This window comes from Grus americana, chromosome 2 (assembly GCF_028858705.1).
Source record: "Grus americana isolate bGruAme1 chromosome 2, bGruAme1.mat, whole genome shotgun sequence".
Taxonomy (NCBI): domain Eukaryota; kingdom Metazoa; phylum Chordata; class Aves; order Gruiformes; family Gruidae; genus Grus; species Grus americana.
In genome coordinates, this window is record NC_072853.1 from 79,502,603 (window position 1) to 79,530,090 (window position 27,488).

At 40.6% G+C, this 27,488-nt stretch overlaps 1 protein-coding gene across 1 annotated transcript in view; it reads right to left on the minus strand.

Annotated features, from left to right (window-relative positions):
* Positions 1–13,901: 13,901 nt before the first annotated feature.
* The window catches only part of DAP (death associated protein), a 57,187-nt gene continuing 43,600 nt past the window's right edge, over positions 13,902–27,488 (minus strand). The window contains exons 3-4 of the mRNA XM_054816811.1: positions 19,583–19,625; positions 13,902–16,712 (exon numbers count right to left, since the gene is read on the minus strand). Coding sequence (XP_054672786.1) covers positions 16,593–16,712; positions 19,583–19,625 — 163 coding nt within the window. The 3' untranslated portion in view covers positions 13,902–16,592. The remainder of the gene's footprint in view (positions 16,713–19,582; positions 19,626–27,488) is intronic.

Here is a 27,488-nt window from a genome sequence, read left to right on the forward strand (position 1 = left end):
ATAGGAGATGTCAAACAGTTAATTTCAGTGTGGACATATCTCTTCAGTGAGTCCAAAATTGCTCCTCTCTGTTAATAGGGAAGCCAAGACATCATTGCTCGGGTGGTAAAGGCAAACCAGGGCTTCAGATACGCTGTAAGGCAAAGGATTCCTCAGAAATAAGCCTCTTCAGCTGCATAAATAACTCTCACAGAGATAGTCCTGTATCAGCTCAGTTTAACGGGATTCCTCCCAGGACCTGTAAAGGTTGTCTATCTGATGATCCTGGGGACACTTTCTCTAGGATCTCCCCAGCCCAAATAGAAAAAAACAAAACCAAACCCATATATATAACATCTATATATATTCATATATGTTTAGAAATTTATAAAATACACACATATAAAAAGCCTCTCACCTCCCAGTGATAATGTGAAGCACTCAAATATGTTAATGATAAACATCTCCAAGAAAGCTAGCGTTAAATAATTGTTCTGTAAGAGGAACAAATCATTCAGGGTATAATATGGAGGCTACAAAGAAAACAGACCAGCTGCCTTTTCACTGAACACTATGAAGCGCTTGCATGGGAAGAGGCAGGGGATTGTGTGAAAAATCGTCCTTCATAGGGTAATTAAAGTTATTATGCATATTAATTTTGCCTAGTCAGGTTTAAATTTGGCACTTCTCTTGGCACATTTGAATTCACAATGTTCATAGCGTTCTTTTATGGCTCTACAACTGTGCAGAGGTTTGTGGATAATTAGTGGGCCAAACACTGCTGTTTCAGTCCACTCTGGGGAAAACAGAAGAGGTTGGGAAAACAAGCTCAGGTGGTTCCTTTTCCTTCCCGTGATAGCAGCTTCCCACATGAATGATAGCTTGCTGCTTTGCCCAAGCCCTTCTTCCCAAACAAATCAAAAATAAGCACAAGCCCTCAAGAGGCAGATGTGCAAAATCCATGCTCGCAGGCGCCATCCTGGATGCATTCAGTGATTTCTCAGTGATAAGGCACTGATCAAACAGTGAGCTTTTCGAAATGAGGATCAAGAGAGGGGCACAGGAACTGCTGGAACATCTCCGTTGTGTGTGTTCACGTGCACGCGTGTGATGCTTTTGGTGCTGTAGTAACCGAAATCTGCTCGGGGAAGCGTTAACCACCAAAGATGCTTTCTGAGTATCTACACACAGGCTTCCACCGACAAAGATGATAAAATATTTACTTTCCAACTGCATCCGGCAACAGGAGCTAAGGTTTCCTGGGGCTTGCTACCATTATATTGAAGCCAGCTTCTTGCAGAAGCCAGTAGCGTGGGGATGCTCTGCAATGTTGTATGACAGTGTTAATGTGACACAAATTAAATAAGCGATACTGTTAAGTAATGGCCCCACTAAAAGTTCTGTTCCAAAACAAGGTGCAACAGCATTTCAAAAGAATATACAAACGTAGTTGTACTAAAAGCAGACATGCTGTACTATCAGCTTGGCTGCTTTCCCAAGGAAGTGTAGTGGAATAGTTGTCACTCAGGATTTGCCCAGTTTCCGTGCAAGGGATATGTGGTCTTGTAAGCGATTGCTTTGACCACTTGGTATCCTTTTCCAAAAGCTGCAGCCTCAGCCTCCTGAAATGTATTGTTATAAGCAAAATAAAACAACACTTGTTTGGTGAGCAATAGAACTGAACAGACTAGTCAAATTAATTTTGCTTTGCTCTTGAAAATTTGTTTTGCAAACTCAAATTCGTCTAACGTGCTCAGTTAAAAAAATACTTTGTGGATGTTTTACATGATCACTTTTTCACTTGTGCTTTGTGGAAACTGTGGTTTTTTATTCTTTGTATGATCAATTGTATTAGCCTTTTCTTTATATTCCTGGGCAGAATGAGCAGTGTTTGCCCGTGGTTTCCCAGCCACTACGAGACAGCCTTCTGCAAGAGCCTTATTGGGCTTACATAGGATTTCTTGCACCACGGCTCCTGAGAGTCTGCACCTGCTCTTTGCTAGAAGAAACTCCGTCAGCTTCCGCCAAGCCACAGGAACACTGTGGTGTGACAGTGGTCATCTCTGTCACGGTGACTTATGGGCACTTATGGATGCACTCTCAAACTGGGTTCTCCACTTTCTTGGGTAATCACTTGCCCAACAGCTTGCCCGTTTATGAACCTTAAATACCCTGAACTGTCTTAGGGTTTCCATGACTGACTAAGCTATTGTGCTCAGAAAAGCCAAGGATAAAGTGCTGGACTTAAACTGCATGTCAGCTGTCCAAAGAAGAAATAGCCAGGTATCACGGTGAGGTCTTGCATTTAGAAACAAAACCAAAAATAATAAAGCAGTTGAACTGATTTAAGTGAAGAGTTAAACTGAACAAATATACACAGGCTCTCTTGGGTTGTTTTTTTAAATCAAGCTAATATTCATTTGACTTAATCAATCAGAACCAGCTTGAGATTAAAGCGATATAAATAATTCATCCTGAAATCAGAGTTTCTGCCCAGAGAGTTGTGGCAGCTTAACTAAATTGATTTTCAGTGAGAGTGCTGCCCTGCCACTGGGCAGAGGGCCGTACCCTTGACCTGGGGGAAGGCTCTGCTGACCCATTCTGGTTTCCTTGCAGCCTTTGTTTTTCCAACAGACAGTAAGGTACTTGTTTTTCTTCTACAGTTCATCGTTGATGAGCTCTCTCATACGCAGCAGAGTCAGTGGCACCTCCTGGAGCAGTTCAGTGCCTCTTGCTCACCTTGGGCTAATTACCAGTCTCACTTCCATTAAGGTGGCTCACAACTGCCTGAGACCCTTCCCCTTGCACCGTCCCCAGCACCACGCCGCAGCTTCGCTCTGTCGTTTGGATTTGGGAAACTTTAAACCCCTGCATGCAGCACTGGGTAAGAACCACATCGTCACCGTCCTCCACAGAGAACTGCTCTCTTTCCATCAAGTAAAACACTGGCTTAATCTTTAATTCAAGGCTGTCTTTTGAGGATCACAGTCCCAGCTCAGGAACAAAGTGAGCCTGACAACAGTCAGAGGCAGAAGATGAAATATTAATCCATGCTTTTGCGACATCCAGGCTGGATTATAGTAATTCTCTGTCTGCAGGTCTTCCCAAGGCTGTCTCCTACAAAACACAGCTTGTACAGAAGCCAGCCGTGGGATTTAACCATATACTGCAGACAAACAGCCTACCTCCCAGATACTAAGCTTGGGGCTTGCTTGGAGACCTCTATTCCTTCTTTATCTCCAGGTATGCTCTTCAATTGCCAGGTGTAGAGCACATCCATAACTGTAGCAATTTTTAGTTGCTCAAAAAAAAAAGTGTCAGCTTCAGGATGTGTCTACCTGTACAAGAAACACACAGAGAAAATCTATAAACGTGGTAGGCAAAATCTACAAACATGGTAGGTGAGCTCTGGCTCTCTTCTCCCCTGAGCCCATCATCCCAGCTGAGTGTTATACACCAATGAGCTAGGATATGACCAAAATAAAGAGAACGTGAGGCTGGATGAGAGAAAGGAAACCACCACCACAGGGGGATACAGCTAAGAAAACACTGAGGGAAGAAAACAGATTAAAACCAACATCACCATCCAGGTATTTCCAGAAGCACCAAAGCTGCAGCTGTTCCTGTGTTGGCACATGCTGGATGGAGTGCAGGGCTTGTTCCAGCCAAACTTGCTTGTCTCCTCTGTGCCTCAGTTTCCCCATCAATTAAACAGAAATATTTTCCTAAATCCCAAATTAACTGATAATGGCAGCTTCTGGTTATCAGGTAATGAGGGAAAAGGGATGGGTGGGAAAACCCCACAATGAAAACTTTGAACACGTATCATCTATTGGCTTTGGAAAACCACATAAAGTTCTTTATAGATGGTAGAGGCAGTTTGGACAGCAGGGGCTATCCTGATGGTAGCCTGCAGGTGTCAAATGATGATGAGGTCAGACACATCCAGAACATAGATCATCCGCTGCTCATGGCCAGGAGGTGCCTGAACCCGTATAGCTTCTGAAGACAAAGAAGCACTAGAGTGTTGATGCATTCCCCACAGTATAGATATATACCATTAAAGGTATCATCCTTCAAAACCCATGGGAGGAGAAAAAAAAAAAAAATACTTCTCTCAGAGTAACAGGAAGCTGATGGTGCCCTTGGCCTGTTTTTCCCACTGAGTGTTTTCCTCAAGTGAATGAGTATTTGCTGTATTGCAGAAAGTACACTGAAAGCTTTGCCTAGAAATGCAAGGCTAAAAAAGTTTTGCATCAAAGCCCACCATCACACCCTACTTTTCTGAAGAGCTCCAGCTTTTGGAGATTCCAGTGGGCTATTTAATAGATTTATGAAGTTATGAAAGCTAAAGCCAAGTCCATGCAGTCTAAATGCCATTAAATCCCTGTGTTGCCATTTCCCATTAGCTAGGCTCTTCTGAAAGCCTCGTGCCAGCCAAGAAGACACATTAGGGAATGACACTTAGAAGGAATTTAAATGAACCTGGAGCAGGAGGAGAGAGGAAGGAGAGGCAACAGCAACAACACAGCAGCAGAAAGTCAAACAAAGCCAGGTTCTAATTTAACAGTGATAATCTCCCACCAGAGGTCTTTAAAAATCCCATTAGCATACGGACACGAATCTTCTATGCAATTATGGGTTTGCACCCACCCAAAATAGCCTTTGGATTTCTAGGTCCAGGAAAGAGAAGACAACAGCGGCATTTCCTTCACTCATGACCGGAAGGCCTCTCCCCTGTGTCAGAGCAGGCATGCCAGTCATGTCACGGTTATCAAACCCAACCACCTGATAATAAAGCTTATGAAATGAGTATGAGATGCTCTAAGGACGCATTGAGAAATGCTTTAGGAGAAGAGCAGATATTTCACTACTACTAGTCTGGGCAAGGTTGCTTTTTAAACAGGCTGTGCAGTATATTCAAGCATCAGCTCCTCTCAGTTCCTTTAAACTTGTCCAGAAATGTAGCTGAGGCAGGTGATGTTTAGATGGGACTGTAAAAACTTCCCAGGCACTGAGGGAGAGTCATGAGTGAGGATGAAGCAGAAGGTGGTAAACTAGGCCCTGGGGACGCCATACATAGCCAGCTGAGCCCAAACCCTGTCATGGGCTGGAGGAAACAGCACTTTCTCATCTGATTTATACAAAGTTATTGAACTAAATATAAAAATAAATACTATGGTCAGTACAGTAGTCAGACATCTTACTGCAATATGAACTTGAATATGTTTCACCCTGCCTTCAGCTTCAGTTTTAATGATGCTGCCAGTCACCAGCTTTGGGTTTCAGAGCCAACAATCCCATTAAGATGCACAAAGAGTACTCTACTCTTAGAGAGAGTTACAGGCAGCCTGCAAACCCATATATCAATGCACTGGTTACGCTGCTTACAGTATGAAGACAGCATCAAGAAAACTGTGGTGGTGGGAAGGAGGGAAAGCAGGAATTCTTGAGCACCGCGCTGCACCCACACCTCTGCAGCAAGGTCTGCACCTGTGGAATACTTCGGGAGCCACTCATACCTTTCCTAGGATTCCTTGCAAAGCGTTTCTGCTAATTTCAATTGTATTCATGTCTTTCCCTTAAGAAAATATCTACCGAGTTTGGCAATGAATGCTGGGGTGCTGGCAGGGCATGTAGCTATTCAAAGGCTTTTTCACATCTGTTTTCACAGGCAAACCCTATTAAACTGTAACAATAACTGCACACATTTTACTGGTAAGCAATCAATTTCCATGAAAGATAACAAAAGCTTCCACTGAAATGGGCTAGAAATCCGGATCCCTTAAAATCTGAGTCTGTACTCTAAACATGCTCTAGGCATTGCTGTAAACTCTGCTTATTGAGGGACTCAGTGTGTGCTTTTACTAGGTCACTCGTAAGCATCACCGGCAGACGCAGTCACATGTGGTGTGTAACCCCACATATTTTATGTCTGGTGCAAACTCAAAACATATTCTGTGGTCCAGAACAAAACACTCCTGTTCCCCACTCTCCCGTCACTGCTCACCACCAACAAGCCTTCACAGGCTCTCCTAAAGACCAGCACCTGATGGCTGGATGCCACTGGTCACCAGACATGCCCCATGCGCTGGGGCTCTCCAGGCTGCCTGAGCCCTGAAGACCATTCATGGCAGAGTCCCGAGAACTGGCAGTGGCCCTCCAAGCTCCTACATCAATAACATTTGGGTATAAACCTCAGAGACCGTCACCAAGGAAGGGTACAGAGATCATATTCTGGTCTTCCGTGCTGGTCTCTGGCTAAGACCAAAGGCTCTCCACTGCATCATCCATATAACTGACTGGGACACAACAACACAGGGAGACTCATCTCTTAATACAAAAGGCTGTCAAGAACACTTAAAAACACTTTCTGATACTTCATAACCTCTTTTAGGCTTTGTTGGTGCTCAAAGGCAGCCTTGAAAATCCTTTTCTTTGAGTATTTGTTTTTTTCCCCCCAATGTACAAATCTCTGCCATGCCCAGATCCTCCCAACTCAGCTGACTCCAGGGGAAATTTTTGAGCAAGCCAACAGCACCTTTTCAGCGCTACTGTTTCTGCCCTTGCTGAGAGGCTCTCATCTGGGATGTCGCCAGCAATGATGCAGAGCCAGGAGCATGCCTAGCTCCCTGCAGGAGCGCAGCTCCACTGGTGATAAGCTTCAAGGAAGTGGGACAGGGGAGTTTGAGACAGGAGTCACCAGAACCCCCATGCAAGACAGTGTGGTGACCTCTTCCACAAGAGCTGAAGGGAAGAGGGAAGAAGATGGGATCTGTGCTTACAGAAATGATAGGGCCAGGCAAGTGAAAACTGCAGAGCAGGCATGTCTATATTTCTCCCTGTCAGTTTTTGCACCCACAGAATAAATGCTCATTATTTGCTTATTCCAAATGCTGTAGACAAAGTAATCCTGCATAATTATGTGAACTGCATTCACTTCTCTGAATTGCACCTTCCTTAAGAGATTTCCTTTCTTTCCTTCCAGCTGCAACTTAAACATTTCCAGGATGCATTTCCAAGAAGGCTGTAGCATTTCCCTCTCTAAATATCAAGGTTAGATCAGCCCAGCTGCTACCATGATCTTTCGCTAGTATCTTCCCTAAATTCTGTCCATCTGCCAAACCATCCCTCAGTGAATCCACAGAAAATGCCTACCAGACTCTCAGCATTCAGTGGCAGTTTTAGGGAGAGGGAAGGTGCACGTTCAGCTTGAGGTCTCTCCCCTGCATACTCTCCCAGCCACTGCTTTTAGACACCTACTCACACCTGGACAAGCTCTCACCTCTAAGAAGCCTAGCTCACCACAAAACAGTACCATACCAAATTTAATCTGGGAGTTTGCAAGGCACGGCATGGTGCGACAGTCCGTCCTTGAGAGTGGCAGCAGACAGGACAGTGTTACACGCTGCTGCCTCGGAGGGACTGCAGGTCCATCAGGTTTTGTCACTTCTCCTGCCCTTTAGTTGATGTTTTCGCAGAATCTTTCTCTCTCTCTCTCCTCCTTTTCTTCCTTGTTGTTGCTGATGGGAAAGGCTGTGAAGCCAGAAAAAGTCTCACCCAAATTTGCACTGATCACACTGAAGCGATGCCCCAGCCAATTCCAGCAGGTGCTGTTGGCAAAATGCGCTGGGATCAAAGACTGGTTCTTAAGAAGCATTTCTGTTAAGTTTGCAGAGTAAAAACAAGTTCACCTCTCCTTTGCACTTGAAGAGCTTTTGCTGCGCAGCTGATGAAAAGCAAAAAGACTTCAGCTGTATTGTTATTAATGCCAGCAAATACGGCTGAAAATACACAGGGCTCATATTCGTTGCTTGTAGCTTCTATTACCCATTAGAACTATAATGCTATCAAAGTAATATTCTCCATTTACATCAGCTCTAGCATTTTACCTTGAGTACATATTATAAGCTATCAAAAGGCAGACGCCCATAATGAACACAAAGGTGCCATCTTTATTTAGACACCTTTCAGAATAGTGGTGCTAGGTCACTACTGCTATTTAGAATTGCTTCTCGGGGTAATTGGTACATCTCTTCTTCCTGAAGTGCTGTGCTTTAATCTTTTCACTCTATAATCTCAGCTCCTTACAACCATAGAAATATTTGTATTTTTCAGAACATAAAGGACAATAAATCAAGAGTGAAGTTCCTGCTTGATTCTGACTATTAAAAGCATTTCAATAGTATCTCCAGGCTGAGCAGGTATCTTGCCAATTGCTTTGCAGTCTGTTTTTTATTATGGGCAAAGCAACACATAAGTAAAGGAGAAACTGCAGAACAGTAACCCTTGGACTGCTTTTGTAAATTTTCCCAGGGTCTATATCATTGCTCAAAGAATGGTTGTGGTAGGACTTATGTTTGTTTCTGCCGAGACATACTGTACACTCGTTTATTAGGAATTGCAAAATAAGGGCATTTTCCCCTAGTTATTGAAATCAGGTAATAGATTATACAATATCTACATGTAAAGATGTACTTGTACACCTGTGCATTATAATAATGATTTTTTTCCCTTCCTATCTAGTAAGCTAATTTACTCTGCAGCATTCCGTTCAACTATTTTCAAAATAACTCAGGTTTTCACTCATACCGTCTTTTCTTCTAAACTTGCTATTCCAGCAAGGAGCACTGCATGGACAGGGGCTCCTTCTTCCAAAGAGTTCTGTTGAACTCCAGTCCCCTATTTTTGAAATCATGGGACCTAACACAACAACAGGCTGGGGTCATACTTGGCATCACAAATTTAATTTCACTCCCTCAAGCCAGGGCTTTACAACACATTCGGGTGTCAGCAAAAAGCCCAAAACCCAAGGTTAAAAAAGCAGTTTAGCAGCTACCAAGCCACAGACTGAAGATGGGACATAAAGTCATCTGACACTGACAGTCCTCTGCGGAGCTCCACAAACACGACTCACGTAAAGCAAAAGAACCTGCCCACAAGTCTTCTACTCCACTGTTTTCAGGTTGATATGCCCTACAGTGTCTGAGAAGACAAATGTCTGGAGGCCCCTACGTTAGTTCGTGTAAAAGACCTATTCTGACATTCCAGTCCTACAAAACAAATCTGAAGTTAGCTTCGTAACTCAGAGTTATCACTGAAGTTAACAGGATTCTATAAATGCAAAATAGAAATCCACTCTGAAAGATCGGTGGCCTGCACAGGATGGGAAAATAACCTGCCTTAAAGGTTATTTAAACCTACATCTGTAGGATTCCTAAATCTGCCAGGAAAAATCTGCTTAGATGCCATTAGCAACATTTTCTATACTTCTAAGGTATAGATCCTGCCTTTTAACGTGCTCCCACTGAACAAAGTCATACCTGTCACAAAGGATGGACCATCACAGAGTGACCCACACTGTGCACGACGACAGCCAGGAAAAAAATTGTCTGTAAACAAACTAAACATACAAACCTAGGAGAGCGGAGTATTATGAGTCATGATCAAAATCAGATCATGCTCCATACTTTCCATAAATATTTACCTTAGCAACAATTGGCTAACGGTGAACCAGCTATTAGCACGCAAAGTGGAGCTCTCGTACTACGAAGTATAGGTTTCCAGCGTGCACGTCGTAGGAGCTCTTTAGCACGGTGAAAAGCAAGGCTGTGGGTTTAACGAACGCCCTCATAACGAGCTCAATTGAAAGGCGTATCTAAGGCTTCAGCCTTTCATTCCAGACTCCTCCAACTGTTACAATTGTCACATCAGCAGTGGGGTAATGTTTATTCTGTTCTGGGTGATAAATCAGGCCCTGAAAGGGAATTCTTGCATTTACTATTCATTATCTTTTACCCAGGGAGTAGGAATTAGATAAGGAATCAGCTTCTAATGTAGTTTTTATTAGCAACTCAGATTTAACACAGTGAAAAGCTACCTGCAAAAGGCTGTGAAACGTGTTCACCCAAACTCTTGTGTTCCGAGGAATCAGATCTCGTACTGTTTAATGCCTCTGAGATGAATAAAATATTATAGATTCCAAAACTGACAGTTCTCTCTCTTTGTAGGTACACACACACTAGAATATTAATTAGGTCTCAGTTCAACTAGAATATGTCTCAATTCCACATCCTGCATGTGCATACACCCAGTGCTGGCTTTTGCAACAAAGAGAGAGAATATATATTTCTTTATACTAAAACTTGTAGGTTTAAAGAACCAGAAGTGTGTTAAAATATATTTGCATTTGCAGATTTTCCTCATCCAAAGGTCTCTCCCATGCAAAATGATTCAAGGACATGTAGATTTACAAATCAATGAATTGTACTTTCAGTATATAATTAGGCAATGGAAATTGAGGTCACTGAGCACCATAAGAAATGGTCAGTATCCAGTTCTGAAACGAGACGATAGCTCAGTTTCTCTTCTCTCATCATCTTCTAACGACAATTTTACAGAGCACAACTGAATCCGCTTCTATGCTGATCCATTTACTATTCCAGTTTTAATACTTGAGGGTTTACTGCTTTAATCACAGCTCCCGTTCACTGTAGATTTAAACACATGAAAAAATAAATTGAAGTATGCAACATGCCACCAGCATGTGCCCCAGTCTGCTGGTCTTCGAGGCAAAGCTCCAAGACCTTTCGCTTCCTCATAGTTCCCCGCTACCGTGTTACAAAGCCAGCTGAACCACCCTGCCGCAGGGGACAGACCTGCTTGGAGCAACGCCTCGGAGCTGAGAACCAGGGCTCCACTCAGCCCATGCTCCTCTGATACTTCAATAACAGATGCCAGGACGACAGAGGGAGCTCAAAAAGATCAGGTCCTGCTGGCTCACGACTACTCCCCCTCCCACGGTCCCCCACCTCCTGAGCCTGCCCTGGCAGCTGAAGGCTGCCCACTCTTTTCCATCACCTCCCTCCCTCGTCAACCCCTTCTGTGGGCTCTCCCCTTACTCCTTGACCTCGATCAGCATTAGGAGTCTCTTCGCAGGAACCTGCTGTCCATGGCTCCTGTTTGTGAAAACCTGCTCTGAATTCACAGAAACAATCAGGGATTAGCACAGGTTTTCTAAAGAAATGAATCATGAAATCGGCAGAAGTCAAACCCTCACTGCAGAGTGTGATACATCACTTGAAAAATGAAACGAAGCCTAGGATTAGATGCACATGACTTCAGAAACAAGACTTTTTAAAATACTAAGCCAAGTTTTCAGATACAGTAGGTTCAAAGATAAGCATAAAACAAGGAGAAAATGGACACCTGTCTTCCTTCAGACCCACTCCTCCAAACACTGGCACACTGGCACAATTTTACTCAAAAAGGCATTGAACACACCTGCAGTTTCAGTCATGTTATTTCAGCTGCTGGCAGCACGCAGAGATTAGCACCTAACTTTTGCTTTTAAGTAAATCTGCTGGTTTGTATTTCAAGAGACACTTTGGGTTTAAGAGGGAAGCCAGGTTAGTTGCTGTGCTCTCCAATGCACTTGCTCCTCCCTACGTAAGGAAGTGATGTCATTATCCTTCCTAACGCGGTATCAGACATCCATTGACACCTGACACAGCCTACCAAAAACAGCTCGTAAGAAGTTATTTTACATACCTTCATAACCTGCCTCTTGTTTGCCAGCCAGAAAGAAGGATAAAAACCATTTTGCTGAACCAGCTTGAGTCACAACAATGTGAGAATACACCAAAGGTAATATACGTGCCCCTACTGTTGCCTATAGAGAGCTCACAGCTCGTTAACAGCTAAACAATTTTTATAATCCTTAAAATCACTGTGGATTACAAATGCTTGTCTTTTCTTAAAGCCGCAAGTGACCTACGGAATGCCAGCCACTGAAGTTTTCTAAAAATATCTTCAACACAAGCTGGACAGCAGAGATTACGTTACAGGGCTTCTTTCAAGGTCACTTGCAAGCTCTACGTTTGCAATGGCTTTAGTATCTGTGTTTCAGTTTTGTCCCTGGCAGTGCTGGGAGCGTGTTTTGCAAACAATTGTCAGCATCCACGCGTGCCCGTCAGCTCCAAGCAATAATAAATTACGTTCTCAGAAAATGGTATTGTATTCTTGTTCTCACCTCTGATCTGCATCCTGAAGGGAAGGGAAACAGTCTTTGCAACAGAATTGGCTTCTTCGTTCATGGAGTGCTTTGTCAAACACAACCCATTGCTCTTCTCCTCTCAGGTTCCCCATCTAAATACTAGCGTGACCATTTTATGAAGAGACTCAAAACCCAGTATACACTAGGTGCAGCCTCTTCTCTGATGGGGGATGAGGAAAACAAATAAACACACATTCTTGAAGGAGACCCAAGAACACAGTAACAAGCAAAATACAAACCTCCACCTTCCTAAGAAAAAAGTGTGCATGCCAGAGGTGTGACAGAGAAATTTTGAGGAAAAAAATAATTCTTCAGGAAAGCAAATCAGGTACTTGGCAATTACCTTTACTAATTAAACATAATACAATCATGCACAGCACTTACCAAAGGCTACAGCTAAAATGCAGATTTATTTTACCCGCCTGTTGAAGAAGTCTGATGAAAATTTACCACTGTAGACTTGACTCAGTTTCTGCTCATTAAGGCTCCTCCAGTCACTATGATGTGGATTCCTCTTTGACAGACAGAGCAGATCATGTTAGCTGTAACCACTTAGGGTTAAGTGTCTTTATCTTGTGAGGGAGAAGGTTTGTGTGCAAAGAAATTCAACTACAACAGAGATTTATCTTCTTAATTCTTTACATCATTGCAGCACCTGACCAGCAACATTTCTTCCTGCTGTAAAAGTAACTGTACCCTTACTGACATCCCCACATTTTCTAAAATGCAATTAACACATCTTAATCCTGTCATCAAAGGCGTTGGCCTAGGCTTAAATCTCATTTTAAACGTGATATACCCAAGTCTGCAGAGGACATCAGAAGTGGTTTATAAAACCCACACCTCCCTCCTCCATGAAGATAGTGAGTATTCAGAATAAAGTTCTTCCAAAGGGACAAAAACATAAGTCCGATCCATCTCCTTCACCTTTGTATGAAACAGCTTGCCGTGAATACTTTCATTAAACAGCAGGAGCATGTGATGGTCAAACTACCATGGACAACAGTACAAGACTTATGTTTCAAGACATCTGATGACAAAAGGGTAAGCCATACTGTTGAAATTAGAAGTAAATTATTTCTAACTACTACTAACATCTGCAATACTTCTGACAGCAGGGCCATGGAACTTGGAATAAATATGGACAACTCAATCAGCAGCATGCCAGACGTCACACACGTGTATTTTCCCCAAACGTTAATGAAAGAAGACATTTTCTGAATAATGGAGCACATCATCATGTGACTGCAAAGTGTAAGCATGTAACATTACAATAGTCCCAGGGCAGTAAATCTCTCATACCTGCGCTGTGTCACATACATTTGTTGTATTATATACACACTACACATACACTAAACATAGGATGCCCAAAGTATCAGAAAGCTTCCAGAAACACTGTGGCCATTTCTCCAAACTCTTTTGTGAATCACCGTGTTATGGCATGTACTATGTAATGTTAACTGCAGTGTTATGAGAAGCTTGCCACCTCTTCTGATTACAATACTTGCTTTTTCTGAAAGAAGATTAGAACTTGAAAAGCAATGGAAAATGGTAAATTTCATTTCCTTTACCATAATGACTTATTACCAGGCTTAGATTCCATAGCTTTGCAAAAATTGAGTGAGGATCTCCAACTTCATAGTGAAAAACAGCAACTCCCATTCTAGCTGATAGCATCTAGTTTTCATTTTAAATGAGACTGGACTGACCAAAACAGCTGATACACTGTGTCATAAAACTTCCTAATAAACTTCAGTATCTATAAAATGTTGATTTGCCGTGCAGCATCCTGTAATAAAATCCCATAAACCCCACAAAACCGCACCCTGCTGATTTACATTGTACTTACGGAAAAAAGAGCCCAATATACAACTTCATGCTTTATTGTTGCATTATTGCCACATTGACAATTACAGAAAATTTCTTTTACATTAATTTGAAGGTAACATCAAACATCACATGTGCTTGCACATTAGCGTAACATACTTTAAAAGCATCAATAACCATCAGTAGGCAATCCAGATCACCAGTTATGATTCTTTATTTTAGACAAAGTAATGCTTTGGTAAGGACGCCTATGTATAAACATGGATACCTCCCAACAATATATAATATGCTTTCATACAGAGACATTTTCTAACCATATAGAAATTCCTGCACTCTAAAAGCCACTAATGCTATCTTGAGAGTCATACCCCATTGTACAAACTCACATATCCATCTTAAGTAATCAAAGACAAAATTCAGGTATTGTCTATATATGCTGTATATATTGCATTAACAACCAGAAGCAGTAGTTCATAATTCAGAAGCATCCATGTTCCTAACTTTTAGCATGAGAATGGAAATGTGGTGTTGCTTTCAGAAGACAGAAATATGCATTTCTGCCAGCTATTACTAGACACAGAGTAGGGGTACCCAGCCCCACCTAATCATGTGCTTCTACACTGAGGTACGTTTAGTTTTCCACTGCAGTGATCCAGCTCACCTTGAAAGACACTTCCATTTGGTTGAAGACGCCATACCTAAACTGTACCAACTGTCTTGACTACATCACCATTGACTACAGCTAGAATCTAGACACTACTTCAGACGTAGGCACAAGACTATGCAGCTCACTCTCAAGCCAGCAGCCACAGGTACCAAGCGACTGTGATGATCTGCTTCATCGCTGACACAGCACACTGACAGCTACTGGCTGCGCCATCAGCAAGATGCCACCACTTTCTGTCCTGAATCTGCAAACGTTCCTCCCAGCAAATTACCTCGTGCAGATATTCCACGGTGCTTGACAATGCTACCCTCATGAGCGGCTACAAACAAGGCCTCAGGCGTACTGATATCAGAAACAGGAAGCATATTTTTAAAATTATGTACATTCTAATACAGAATAATTCTTATAAACAACGCTCATTCCTTAAGGCAAGTACGGTTATCTAATTAAATTGAAAGTAAGGGCTGCATATACAGATTGAACATCCTTTCTTGGGTGTAGAATAAACATATCCATGCATATCCTTTGCAAAACATCATTTCCATTTCAAGCCTATGAAGAGATGGAAATGCCATGTCCCTCTCATCCACATGAAGTGAGTGATTCCACTTGTGAAATGGGCCATATTTCACATGATTTTGTTGTTGTTGTTTGAAATCAGCTACTCAGGGAATTATTTAATCTGCAGATTTTTTTTTTTAAAAATGTATTTTTAAAACTCTCCTCACTGGTTTTTATACTATTTGATTTTAAATATAAATGGACTAGTAAAGCTCCAAGTGACCCCAAGCTTTCATTGATTTGCCAGGTGAATGTTTGCAGCACTAGCTCCAGTACCCACTTTTTTGACATTATTAGAAGTTTTATAAACCTGGAGGGTACTAAAGGCTGTACTGTATTTATAGTCAGTTAAAAACAGAAGTACGCTTTAAAAATCTAGATGGAATGTTTAAAAAATTATTTTCCTGGGTTTTACAGAGATAAGTTGCAGAAGGAAAATGACAGAGCTAAGTGATTTTGAACTGTGCAATCAAAAGATTTAATTATGTGGCCAAAACTAATCAGATTCCTCTATATGAAAAGTAATTTTTTTATTCCCTCGTATCACTACTGTCCTTATTCACAATAAGAAAACTAGAAAAAAATAAATGTGCAACAGAGGTTGGGTCATAAAGTTAAACACATTTACTAATGGTATCTCTTAATTTCAAACAGTAAGTTAATCTCAAACTGTAAGTTAAAAAATAAAACAGATTTTTTGCCACTTTATTGTAAGTTCAATTCTGGAGGGTCCTGAGTTCCTTCAGCTTGCTATTGGAATTGAGAAATCATCACCTCAAAACATACAGCCCCCAGTGAGACCCATGAGATCACAAATCAATTGCCTTCAGCAGCAGTGTTCTTGTAACTCTGATTTCTCACCCCTCTCCGTACTCACAGGCCTCCAAACAGAAGACTCTCAGCAAGACTGTGTGAGTGCAAAGGGGTGTAAAGAAGATTCAGCTGGATTTCTGCCCACTTGAGAATGTTTTCAGACCCTTTTATCATCTCACTAGTTGAAATCAGAGAGCTCAGTCACTGGGGTGTAACACCGTAGGATACTGAAGACGCAAGGGTTCTACGTAATCAAGACAACCACCGATTTCTGTCGCAACACACACAACTCCCTCCAGATAGTAAAGGTACCAGTACAAAAGGGCTATTCTTCCTTACCGGCTTAGCATAAAAACTACATTAACTATCTGCTATTGCAATGCCACAACTAAAAGTACAAGTTTTAAGCTCATTGATCATAGTATTCATACTGAAGTTTTATCTTGGCAGTAAGAAAATCTTATTAAAAAAACCCACCCCTGATCAGCAAACGCTTAACAGAGAATTTTCCATCTAGGATAACAACTGAACATTTTCATTCTTATTAACCCTTGAGAATTAAAGTGAAAGAAACAGCATATTATTTTAGAGGTCAATTTTACTGATTTGACAGCATGAATCCTAAAGGGTTTTTGTCTTCTCAAAAACTTATTCACTGACGACCATTTGGCTGAGACTTTGATGGAGAGCTCACTTGCGAGGCTGGTGGATGTGCTGTTTGACATGTTGTGGGTGAGGAAGCTTTTCCACAGAAGGATGTGGTTTCTGATGAGCCACCTGAGCTGCAGCTGGAGGGAAGTCCTTATCACCCTGTTCAAAGAACACGACAGGAAAAATTTAAGAAATCTTAAAAGCATGCTTTTCAGTTCAAGTGGATTCAAGTTTTTAAAAATGTGAAAAGCAGATGGAAAAGAGCATGGCATGTTACTCTGAAGTCCCCCTGTACACATCCTATCTTGCCATTTTTTTATCCAACTTCAAAATTTCTCTTAGACAAGTTTCACTTCTTCCAATTGCAGACACCATCCAAGAACACAGTATCTTAAAGCGACCCAAGGGGAAAACAACCCACATTCCTATCTTCGGTGCTTCATCGCTCCTCATGCTACGTCACTTTCACTGGCTCTGTATGGTCAGATCTCCTTGACCTGTTCCGTTTTCCCAAAGCAACCAGAAAAAGGAGACTATTTTACAAACAAGGTAAGTCTGTGTGTGAAAAACTACCTGCACAAGACAACCAGGAATGCCAGTTCTCTAGGAAGAAAGGCAGGATCTAACACTATTTTTGACTCAAATCTTAGGGGTGGCTGGCTTTTAAGTTTAACATGCTCTTTTAACCAGATCTTCCAGTGTCAGTTCTGATGTGGTGCTGTGGGGCAGGCTCAGTTCAGGTGTAACCCTTACACCACCTATTTACTACTGTCACTGCTAGGGTCAGTCCCATGAGGTTTTCAAAAAGCAATGGGAAACAAGCTACTACCAGTGCTCAGTGACAGGGGGAGGAGAACAGCACCACAACTTCCCTCTTAGAAACTGGGACAAACATCATAAGCCAGAAACTCCCTGCATTCCATCAGCTCATGGGGTGACAACCAAACACAGAAGTATTTTGTACAAAGCTGACATCTCAGATGGCCCGTTTCACACCTGACCCCATTTCCATCTACTTCAAATTCTTCCTTCTCTTCTGGCATAATTTTTTTTTTTTTTTAGTCTTGATCACTAGGTTAACTTTTTACATTTTTTTCACTTTTTTTCTCTACTCCAAATTGTTTCCAATTTTCAAAGATCTCCTCTTCTCAGACCTGACATTTTCTACCTTCTTTCCCCCTGATGCTGCTGTTTCCCTTCTCCATACCTTGCTGACCCGTCACACCTTGTTATCTCAAACAGGTGATGTGAATACAGCTCTTCTATGACTTGTGGGTACTGTAACAGTTGAGCACATGACAGAATCAGTCTGTAAATGTTAGCAGGAAATGCCCATCTTAGAATCAAAATATCATAGAATAATTCAGGTTGGAAGGGACCTCAGGATGTCTCTAGTCCAACCTTCTGCTCAAAGCAGAGCTAGCTATAAGATCAGACCAACTTACTCAAAGCTTTTATCCAGTCTGGTCTTGAAAACCTCTAAGGACAGAGACTAGACTTATGTCTAGTCAGGCCCTTCAATTTCAATTTGTTGTCTCTTGTATGCCTACCATGCACCACTCCAAACAGCCTGGCTACATCTTCTTGGTAACTTCCTTGTAGTTGTGGGAAGGCTGCTGTTAGGTCCTCCTGAAAGCATCTCTCCTCCATGCTAAACAAGGCCTATTCCCTCAGCCTCTCCTCCCAAGGCATGTGCTTCAGACTCGTGACCACCTTGGTGGCCTTCCAGTGAACTTGTTCTGCTTTATCAACACCTTTCATACACTGGGGTGTCCAAAACTGGATGAATTATTCCATATGTGGTCTAAATCATGCTGAACAGAGGGAGATAATCCCTTCCTTTGATCTACCAGCTGTTTTCCTGTTAACGCAGCCCAGAATGCTGTTGGCTTTCTTGGTGTCTTGCATGCGGCTGGCTCATGTCCCGCTGCTGCCTGCCATTCTTCCAGCCTGTCCACCTCCCTCCGAGTAGCAGGTCTGCTCTCAAACTTATTAAGTGTTCCTCTGATTTTGGTGCCATCCACAAACCTGATCAGGAGTCTTCTGACTGATGAAGATGTTAAACAGAACAGGTCTCAGTATACAAACCTCCACTTGGCACTGATGAGAACTATTATATACCAGGAAACTTGAAAATATAATGTAAAAATTACTCTGGGTTCAAAAAAGTATTGCTAGGTTTTGTTTATTACATAGCAAAGAAATTTTGATACACATTTGGGAGCTATAAAGTCTCAGAAAATGATAGACCAACCTTGCTTTTCATAGGTTAAACAAACCAACTTGTAGCTGATAGCTTACTGAGGTTAAGTATAGCACCCTATCAAGTAACTGATTAGCTAATGAAGAGCTGAGTTACAAAATTAACAAAACAGTTTCTTTCCATTTTTAATGTTTTGCATGCCTACTAAACTGGGGGCCTGTTTTTTATGTCTAAGACTTCCTAAGTCACTCACTAAAAATATCACTACCCTACAACTGTTAAAGTGCTATCAAAATTACTAAACTTTAATGCAATAATTAGAAGTAATTAGACATCTAAATGCAGACTAAATCATCTAAATGATTTCCAGGTCCTGCCTGCTGTTAAAATCCAGGGAATATCATCTTGAATCCCAAGCACCTCACGACACACATGGCAGCTGAAACATGTCTTCAAACACGTATCCTTACAGGCAGGAGTGTCACTCCTCATTACAGATCAAACTATAGCAGCAGACTTAACATGCAACCACTTGCAAAGGAAATGAATGCAGTAATATCTAGCTTAGATATGAAAATAAGATCCAATAAACTTAAAGTGCTAAAATTCAAAATAAAATGGTGGAAGTAATTTCAATAAATAATTTCAATTTCACACAAAACCAAAAAGTGCTCAAAGGGACTTACACGAATATACAAAACATAAAGCCTCTTCTCATAAAAGAGGAAGAAGAATGAAGAAAATTTAATTTTGCCCTGATCAGTGATAATTCTGAAAAGTCTACAATAATTTTTCTGTGATTAAATAAATTTAATGATAATCTTACCCTAGCAATGACACCAGAGATGAACACCGTTGGTTTAGGTGGGCTGAAAAAAATAAGAGGGATTATTTGTACAAATTATTTAGATGGTAAAACTGAAAAGTACATCACACATACAATGCAAAAAAAAAAAAAGTGGCATAATTTGGCAATTAATGAATGTTTCAAATAGACAAGACAAATTTCCTCTTCAAATGACTATTGCCTTACTATTACTGCAGCCGAGAACAGACCTGTAGGTTTTGGCTGCTATTACTTCACATTGTGAGAGCAGTAAAAGGCTAGCCCAACACTCTGTTCCTTACTTAAAGCTGAGAGCCTTTGTTTGTTTGCATTGGTTTCTTAATCCTCAAATTTTATATATAAGCTGCCAGCAGTACTTTAGGCTTAGTATATTTGTATTGCAACAATGAAAACTGCAGTTGGACTAAACTTACTGCTGTGATGGAGAATAAAATAAAATTCAAGTTTATATCTGTCAATCAAATGGATTAAGATTCTGAGTCTTAGAAAAAAACAACACCCAGCACTTTAAATCATAGATTTTCAAGCAGATATTTATCTACTCTATTACACAGAAGGAGAATCATGTCTGCAACAAAATGTTAAAAACAAAACAAAGTATGCGCTGCTTTTTCATTTGCAGACCTTCATCCATTCCAATGGGCACAGACTCTCCATACGCAGAATTCTATTTGGTCGGCACAAGGGATCAGTTTCCCTGGCCACCCATCTCTTGAACTGACCACCTCCGCACCGAGGCCAAAGTGCAGCCACATCTAACAGTCCACCCCGGTGGTGGGTATCGCCACAGCCTCCAAACTATAAACGCTCAGCAACTTCAGTGGTCTCCTGGGCAAGTAAAACCATACACCTGCATGGAGTCTGCAGAAGGATCGAGAACAGGAGCTCCAGCACATGTCCACAACAGAAGTAATACTTTTGTAAGAAAATCATGTAACCTGAAGCATTGAAAAGGGAAGGAGGGTGTGGAGGTAAAGTTGTGCCTCCCTTGGAGCACGTCCATAACCGAGGACTCAGAGCAGGTGGTTCATTAACTTGGACCATGAGACAGGTCCCTACCCTGTGATGTTATGGCTGATGAGGTTGGAACAACACAAACACAAATCAAATGATTTATTAGAGGAATGATACTGATTATTATGATGCACTTTAAAACTACACAGCTTGTAGAGATTTATTAATATGATGTCATGTGAAGTTAAGGTAGCAAGCAGCACAGTATTACACCTTGATAGAATGGTCTAATAAATATTGCCTGAGCCCTGTTTAAGTCATGGTATTGCTATACAGTCTCTGAACACCCTAGTTATTTAACAAGAGTCATCATCCCTTAGAGAAATTTTTTAAAAGTCAGAAAGACAGGATTAGAAAAAAGGAGAAAGGAAGGAAGTTCTGCTCTAAAATACCTCCATTTATGAGTACCAGTGATATTTCCTGCAATGAGAAAGAATATTTTAATACTGTATTAGACTTCTTCAATCTAATTTTCTGTTAGTATAAACTAATAACAAGCAAAGATCAATAGCAAAACACTTTCATTGTATCCTAATTGATAATTCAGCCAATTAGTATGTTACAGTCTGCATGAGATTTCCTGGATGCCGAGTAACAAACTCAAAGAAAAAATTCTGAGAAAACATACATATACTGCAGTGGTTCAAGGTACCATTCATAAACTAACACCATGACATTATAAAGGAAATGAACAGTAAATGGGAAAAAAAAAAAGTATGGCAAGTTATTATTCAACTATACATGGAATCCGGCTTTAGTCACACTCAGAGAAACAGTTATTTGTTTGATATTGTATTATTAACAATATTGGATAGTGAGAAATTCAAATCAGATGGTTTTCTTCCTTATATTCTTACTATGACCTTTCAGTGTTCGCTGTGCTTGGATGATGCATGAAATTCAAATCAACATTTCCCAAAAAGAGCCTGCATTCACTGAACGTGCTGCAGCTTGTCTGCCTACCACCAGACTCTATTATCTGCTGTCTGTTCCATACTTCTTGCTTTAAAAACAAGTTAAATGCTCCGTGGTTTTGGCCAAAAATGCTGACTGGAAGGCATTTCTAGCATAATGGTTGTTTCAAACACAGCTTTTCCTGCTGCAAATCATAAGAGTCTTCTCAGAAACCATGGTCTCCTGTTCAAAATGCCATGCTATTAATATTCAAAGGACCTGAGCTTGCAAGTGCCAAGTTCCTTGAGTACACAATAAAGCTGGATACAGTTAGAATATCTGGTATATTTTTGCACTTATTTTTACTTAGTTATATGTTCTTTTGTCTAAGGAACTAGGCTGAAGATCCTATTAGAATCATTTTCAAAATCAGTTAAGCTAAAAATCCAGTTTGAGGTTTATGTTTCAGGTAGTACCACAGAATTAGCTGGCATATCTTTATAAAGACAACAAAAATAAGCAATATGATTTTGCTGGTAAAAACTATATCCTTCAGATATAAAGTATTTATCTTGAACTCTATCATGAAATAAAATATTTAGGCTCGTCTGTATGCAATTGGTTCTGGGACTGTCTTCAGTTGCACTGTCTTAGGACCAGGACACTAATTGGGACTATCCCACAGGTGTGTGGTAGGCACCAAAACGCCTCATACTAACTCACCAAAGTTTTATGTGAAACATTTTAGGATAGCACAGGGCAATTCAATGACACACAGGGAACAACCTAATGGGAAACCAGAGTTGTAAAAATCTATCTACATCATCCAGATGCAGCTGGAACAAATCTGTCCTTGACTTTTACCCTCGTTTGTCCTCTCCATGGCTTTTTGATTGGACTCTTCACGCATTATGCTAGATTTCCACCTTCTAATTGGAAGAGCTAATGGGAACAATGACGTGACTTCCAGCTCGAGCACCTCTACTCTCCGTCCACAAAGATCTTTTACAGAAATCCTGGCATTCATTTCTGGCTGACCCAAGTTCCCACATTCGGCCGCGGGCACACACTGTAATGAGGCTTTGCCTCTTTACTTAACTGATTACACAGGCAAAATGCTTCACTCCTATGGAAGACAGACCAGCCTATTAGGAAGCTCATTTTCATGCATTAATTATTCCCTAGCAGGAAAAAAGACAGAAAGCTAGCCAGAAACGTGAATGATTGAGTGTGTCTATGTTTTATGTTAAAGCCACTGGCTTTCCTCCCATTTTTACTAGATTACATTGTCCCTGAAAAGATCTTTACAAATTTATTATTATCAGTTATCTCTGACGATCTATAGAACCAGAATCAGACTAGAACACATATAATCACACATTTATACTACTGAAGAATTCAACAGATCAGAGAAAGGCCTAGATAATCAGTCATTGATTCATGCTTACATTTCATTCTTAATGAAAGAAATCTTTCTACAGATGAACTTCTTCACAATAAATTCAATCTCTACTGCCAGACTCTCAAACCATTGGCTTTTGCAGACCCAGATTAGCTGCCAGGGGCGTAACTCCATAATTGTACTCCAAGACATCTACTGGGATTGCCACGTTGCAACATCACTCACTATCTTTCCCAAGGACCTACCGAAAACAGAAACAAAACAGGAGAATACGCACAGGCTATCATTGCTACATTTATAAAACACTTTCAAGTGTTTCAAATTCTATTGGTGTTTTATGCAAAGCAAAATGTACATTTCCAGTGTTTTGTAAGCTGTGATGGTTGCTTTGAGGATATACTTAATCTGATGAAAATCAGTTTGACAGATGTTGTTCTGAAGATGCAGCATTCCTTTGTCTAGGCGTCAGTAAACAAGAAAGCAAAAAAAATACTACTTTCTGACAAAACCTGATTTTGTTTATACATATATGTGCTTTACAGCTATTTAATGCACACATTTAAAGTTAAATAATAGCCACAGCCGATATTGTGTAAGGAATACAACGATGTGCTTGCCAAGACTGCTTATAGTGTGTGTCTGTACTTTCAGAGCAAATCCTCATTTTATTATAACATATGGAGAAAAAGAACACATCTGTTAAGATCTGAGCGTTCAAAGAACTTACCCTGATTTTACATGTGCAATGCTGCTAAGAACTGCACCTGTTTAACATCAGGCTCTCTACTGAATTCATTTATCCTGATTCTATTCAAATAAAATAAAGATTTCTATGATTTCGTAATACTTAGCTTAAATAAGAGCTTTATCTGACATTGCAAGTAAATCACAAAGAAGATGGAATACTTGAAGAGATCATTAACTAGATGAAATGGGGCATTAATAATACTAAAATTTTATGCCTTCACCTTAGAGGGATTGGTTGAATTGAAGTCTGACAGACATACTGTCAAGACAAACACAGTGACGTTGGAATTACTGTGAAATCTCCTACAGGCTACAGAACGTACATGGGGCAGATGAGTATTTATCCAACTCCATTTAAGACAGAGGAATGGAATAAATTCATTTTTTAAATTAACAGAATTTTATAGTTATTAGCTATATCTATCTATATATGCAGTATATGCTCTCACACACACATGCAGAGGCTATGCGTGTATATGGACGTAGATTACACAGACTGACAGCTGTTTAAGAGTGGTCCCAAATGCAGGAAAGAGCACACAGCGTGTTCCCACAGCCAAGTGGGGGATGAACCCCATTTGCAGCATCTGAATTGCCTACCACACCATTACCTGATGGGAGGGATCTGGATCTGAATCTGATGACAGTTTCCAATGGCAGGTTGAATGGCAGATCCAACCTGGAGGAAGGACTATTAGCATGGCTCACAGTGCGATCCAAAACAAAAGCTTATGTTAAGAGTTGACAAAACAGGAAATAGAGCGATGCATACGCATCATTCCTTTCCACATGAACTATAAAAGCTCCTGAAATGGGAAATGGGTCTTACTGCAGCCAGCCAGCGTAGAAGGCTACTGCTCCATGTCCACTGGTGATCAGAAAAATCAAGACAACATGCTAAGACAAGTAAAGAATGAGAAAAAGCAATTGTAAGAATAGTACCTCCCAGTATACCTCCTTTAAAATACTGTATTCAGTCCAGAAACACCGTAAGTAAAGAATTAGAGCAGAAATAGCTGAGAGAGCATGGAGAACCTTATATATGAGGAAAGAGCTAAGAACTATTTGCATATGGTATACAAAAGAGTGGGGAATATTGTTCCCATTTACCTTCTTTATAGTATAAGCAACACTTGAAGAAAGTAGAAGACGTATTTAAAACTAATAATAGCAGATACCCTTAAAATACCAGAGAATTAAATGCAGAACCTCCTGAACAATAAGACAACATCAAAAGTTTAGTGAGATTCAAAACCAGAATTAGACATTTATATGATGAAAACCCATTTACATCAGTTAGGATAGCAATGTGTAAAAATTAAATGAATGCTGATGCTCCAGGGCTCAAGTTATCCTTAAACTCATCAAGACTACAAAGAAATCTCTTCTGTGCAGAGGTTAAACTTTGATATGTTACTACCCTTTCTGCCTTCTATTAAATATCATAAGAGATTATTTTCCTGATATGATTCACCCAAAATTCATCTATGTACTGTAAATCAGAGTACAAGCACAGTGTCAAGACTCCCAATATGCCAACAGTTACAACAGGTTAGCCTACTTTAAGGACAGAACTACACAGATGCAAGTCTTTTGTTAGGCTAGAAGATTTTTTTGTCAAAATAGGTAAAAAGATGTTAAATGCTTTAAAACTACATTAAACTAATTGTCTAAATGGGAATGATTTATATTTGTCTTTTCATACTCGTAGGAATTAATGACACATTATCACCAGTGACCACCTTTTGCTGTTTAAGTGGGTCTGGCAGAGACATATGAAATATATAAATAATAGCATGACGTGTTTTTCAAAGACTTAGGAACCACAAATCATGTCATAATTTTTAACTACCGAAGATTAACAGTGGAGTTTACAATTTGGTGTTTCCTCCCTTTAATCAAATCATCCAGTGGCATGTACTGCGACTCATAGCTTGCCTTTAGCTGTGGAAAGCAAAGGAGAAACTCCTGCCACAGGCTGTGAACAGAAGAGGCACCCGGGCAGAACCCGGAGCTGAATCCAACTCCCTGAACCACCGGGCAAAGGCAGCGTGCAGACAGCACGCACCTCGCCCCTCCGGCACCCCAAAACAGCAGGGGCTTGAAAAAATGAACAGAACCTTCTACTGGGCAGCCTGCCCTTTATTTCCTTGCTCATTTCCAAATAAACATATCAACCACTCTTGCTCACAAGTTGCTTAGGCAAGCAAAATGAAAAACTATTTATGAAACAGGATGATCTGCAGTTACCCATTGATGCCCCAACTGTTCTCTAATTAGAGCACATTTTGCTATTTTCTGCCTTGTCCTGGCATGATATTCACTCCATGAACAGAAAGTTCTCCAAATATTCTAAGCAGAATTTCATCTTCAGTCAACACAACTTCAGACTTTAATCCTGCCCTTATCCTTCTGGAATTAAAAGCATTTTGGCCAGTTGTTCAAACCATCCAGCTTAATCTTCAAGGTTGCTTGGGAATTCATATTTTCTGGTTATGAAACATGAAAGCTAACTAGTCTTAGTTTTAGTCTAATGCCTCTTTAAAGATGCCCAGATACTTCTTTATAGGAGTGCTTATTTGAATTTACATAGTTGCCTTTGATTTTGGCGTTGTCTGTGAAAATAAATTCCGAGATGATTAAAAACACACTGAGATGATTAAAAACACATTTCTCGGCAAAAGAGTAAAACTAACAAGCACGCTGCTCATCAGCTTGCCTGAAATACTTTCCCATTCGTTATAATACCTTTAGGTTATTAATTTTCTGGACAGAAAAGTAATAATTAGTCTGACTGACTACCAGAGGGAAATATACTAGCTGATTGCGTGGGGACATACAGTATCTGATATTCTATGATAATTTATCCTGTTGAGGTCATTTATTTATCTGCCATAGCTTTCGAACCTTTAAGATCACCCACAGGATGGCACTGTTGAACCTCTGAGTATCATCTACACTAAGTAGGAAACAACCTCAAAGACATCCAGGTGCTGTGGCAAATACTAAACCAAGGAAAAAGCAATACTTCCCCTTGATGCCAAATCTTGATGAAATGCAGTACGTATACACACACACATTTATACACATACCTACAGACACTGCTTTTGGAAAACAATTTTCTTATCCCAGTGTATTGGTCTGCGCCCTGATATCCCCCATGAGATAGCTTCCACTCTGCTAAATTGTTCCTCTTCCGATACCAGCAAAATTAATGCAGGTTTGAAGGAAGAACTCAGTGCCCAATCAGGAAACTTTAACGACTATTTGTTTTGCTATTCACATACAAGCAAATTGGGTGTCCTGATCTCTTAATGAGGTGGTAAATCACTGGCCATTATATATAATAGCAACTGATTGACATTCATTGCTCTTACATTCACTGTCAATGTATTGCAGCATATGGCCTGATTAATCTCACCAGTCTCTCATTCATCTTTGTTTTTAGTGCATGTATGAGCCATAAAAGAAAATTATTTAAGATATCCACCATCTCTTATCTATATTGTTGTACATGACATTGCTGTCAGAGAGTAAATTTCTCTTTCATGCTGCATTCTGATCACAAAATGAAGATTTAAGTATTTCACCTTTCCTAAAGACTCAGAGGATTTAGAAATAGTCCATAATTCTCCAACTACTGATTCATTTATTAGAATCATAGAATGGTTTGGGTTGGAAGGGACCTTAAAGATCATCTAGTTCCAACCCCCCTGCCACGGGCAGGGACACCCTCCACTAGACCAGGTTGCCCAAAGCCCCATCCAACCTGGCCTTGAACACTTCCAGGGAGGGGGCAGCCACAACCTCTGTGGGCAACCTGTTCCA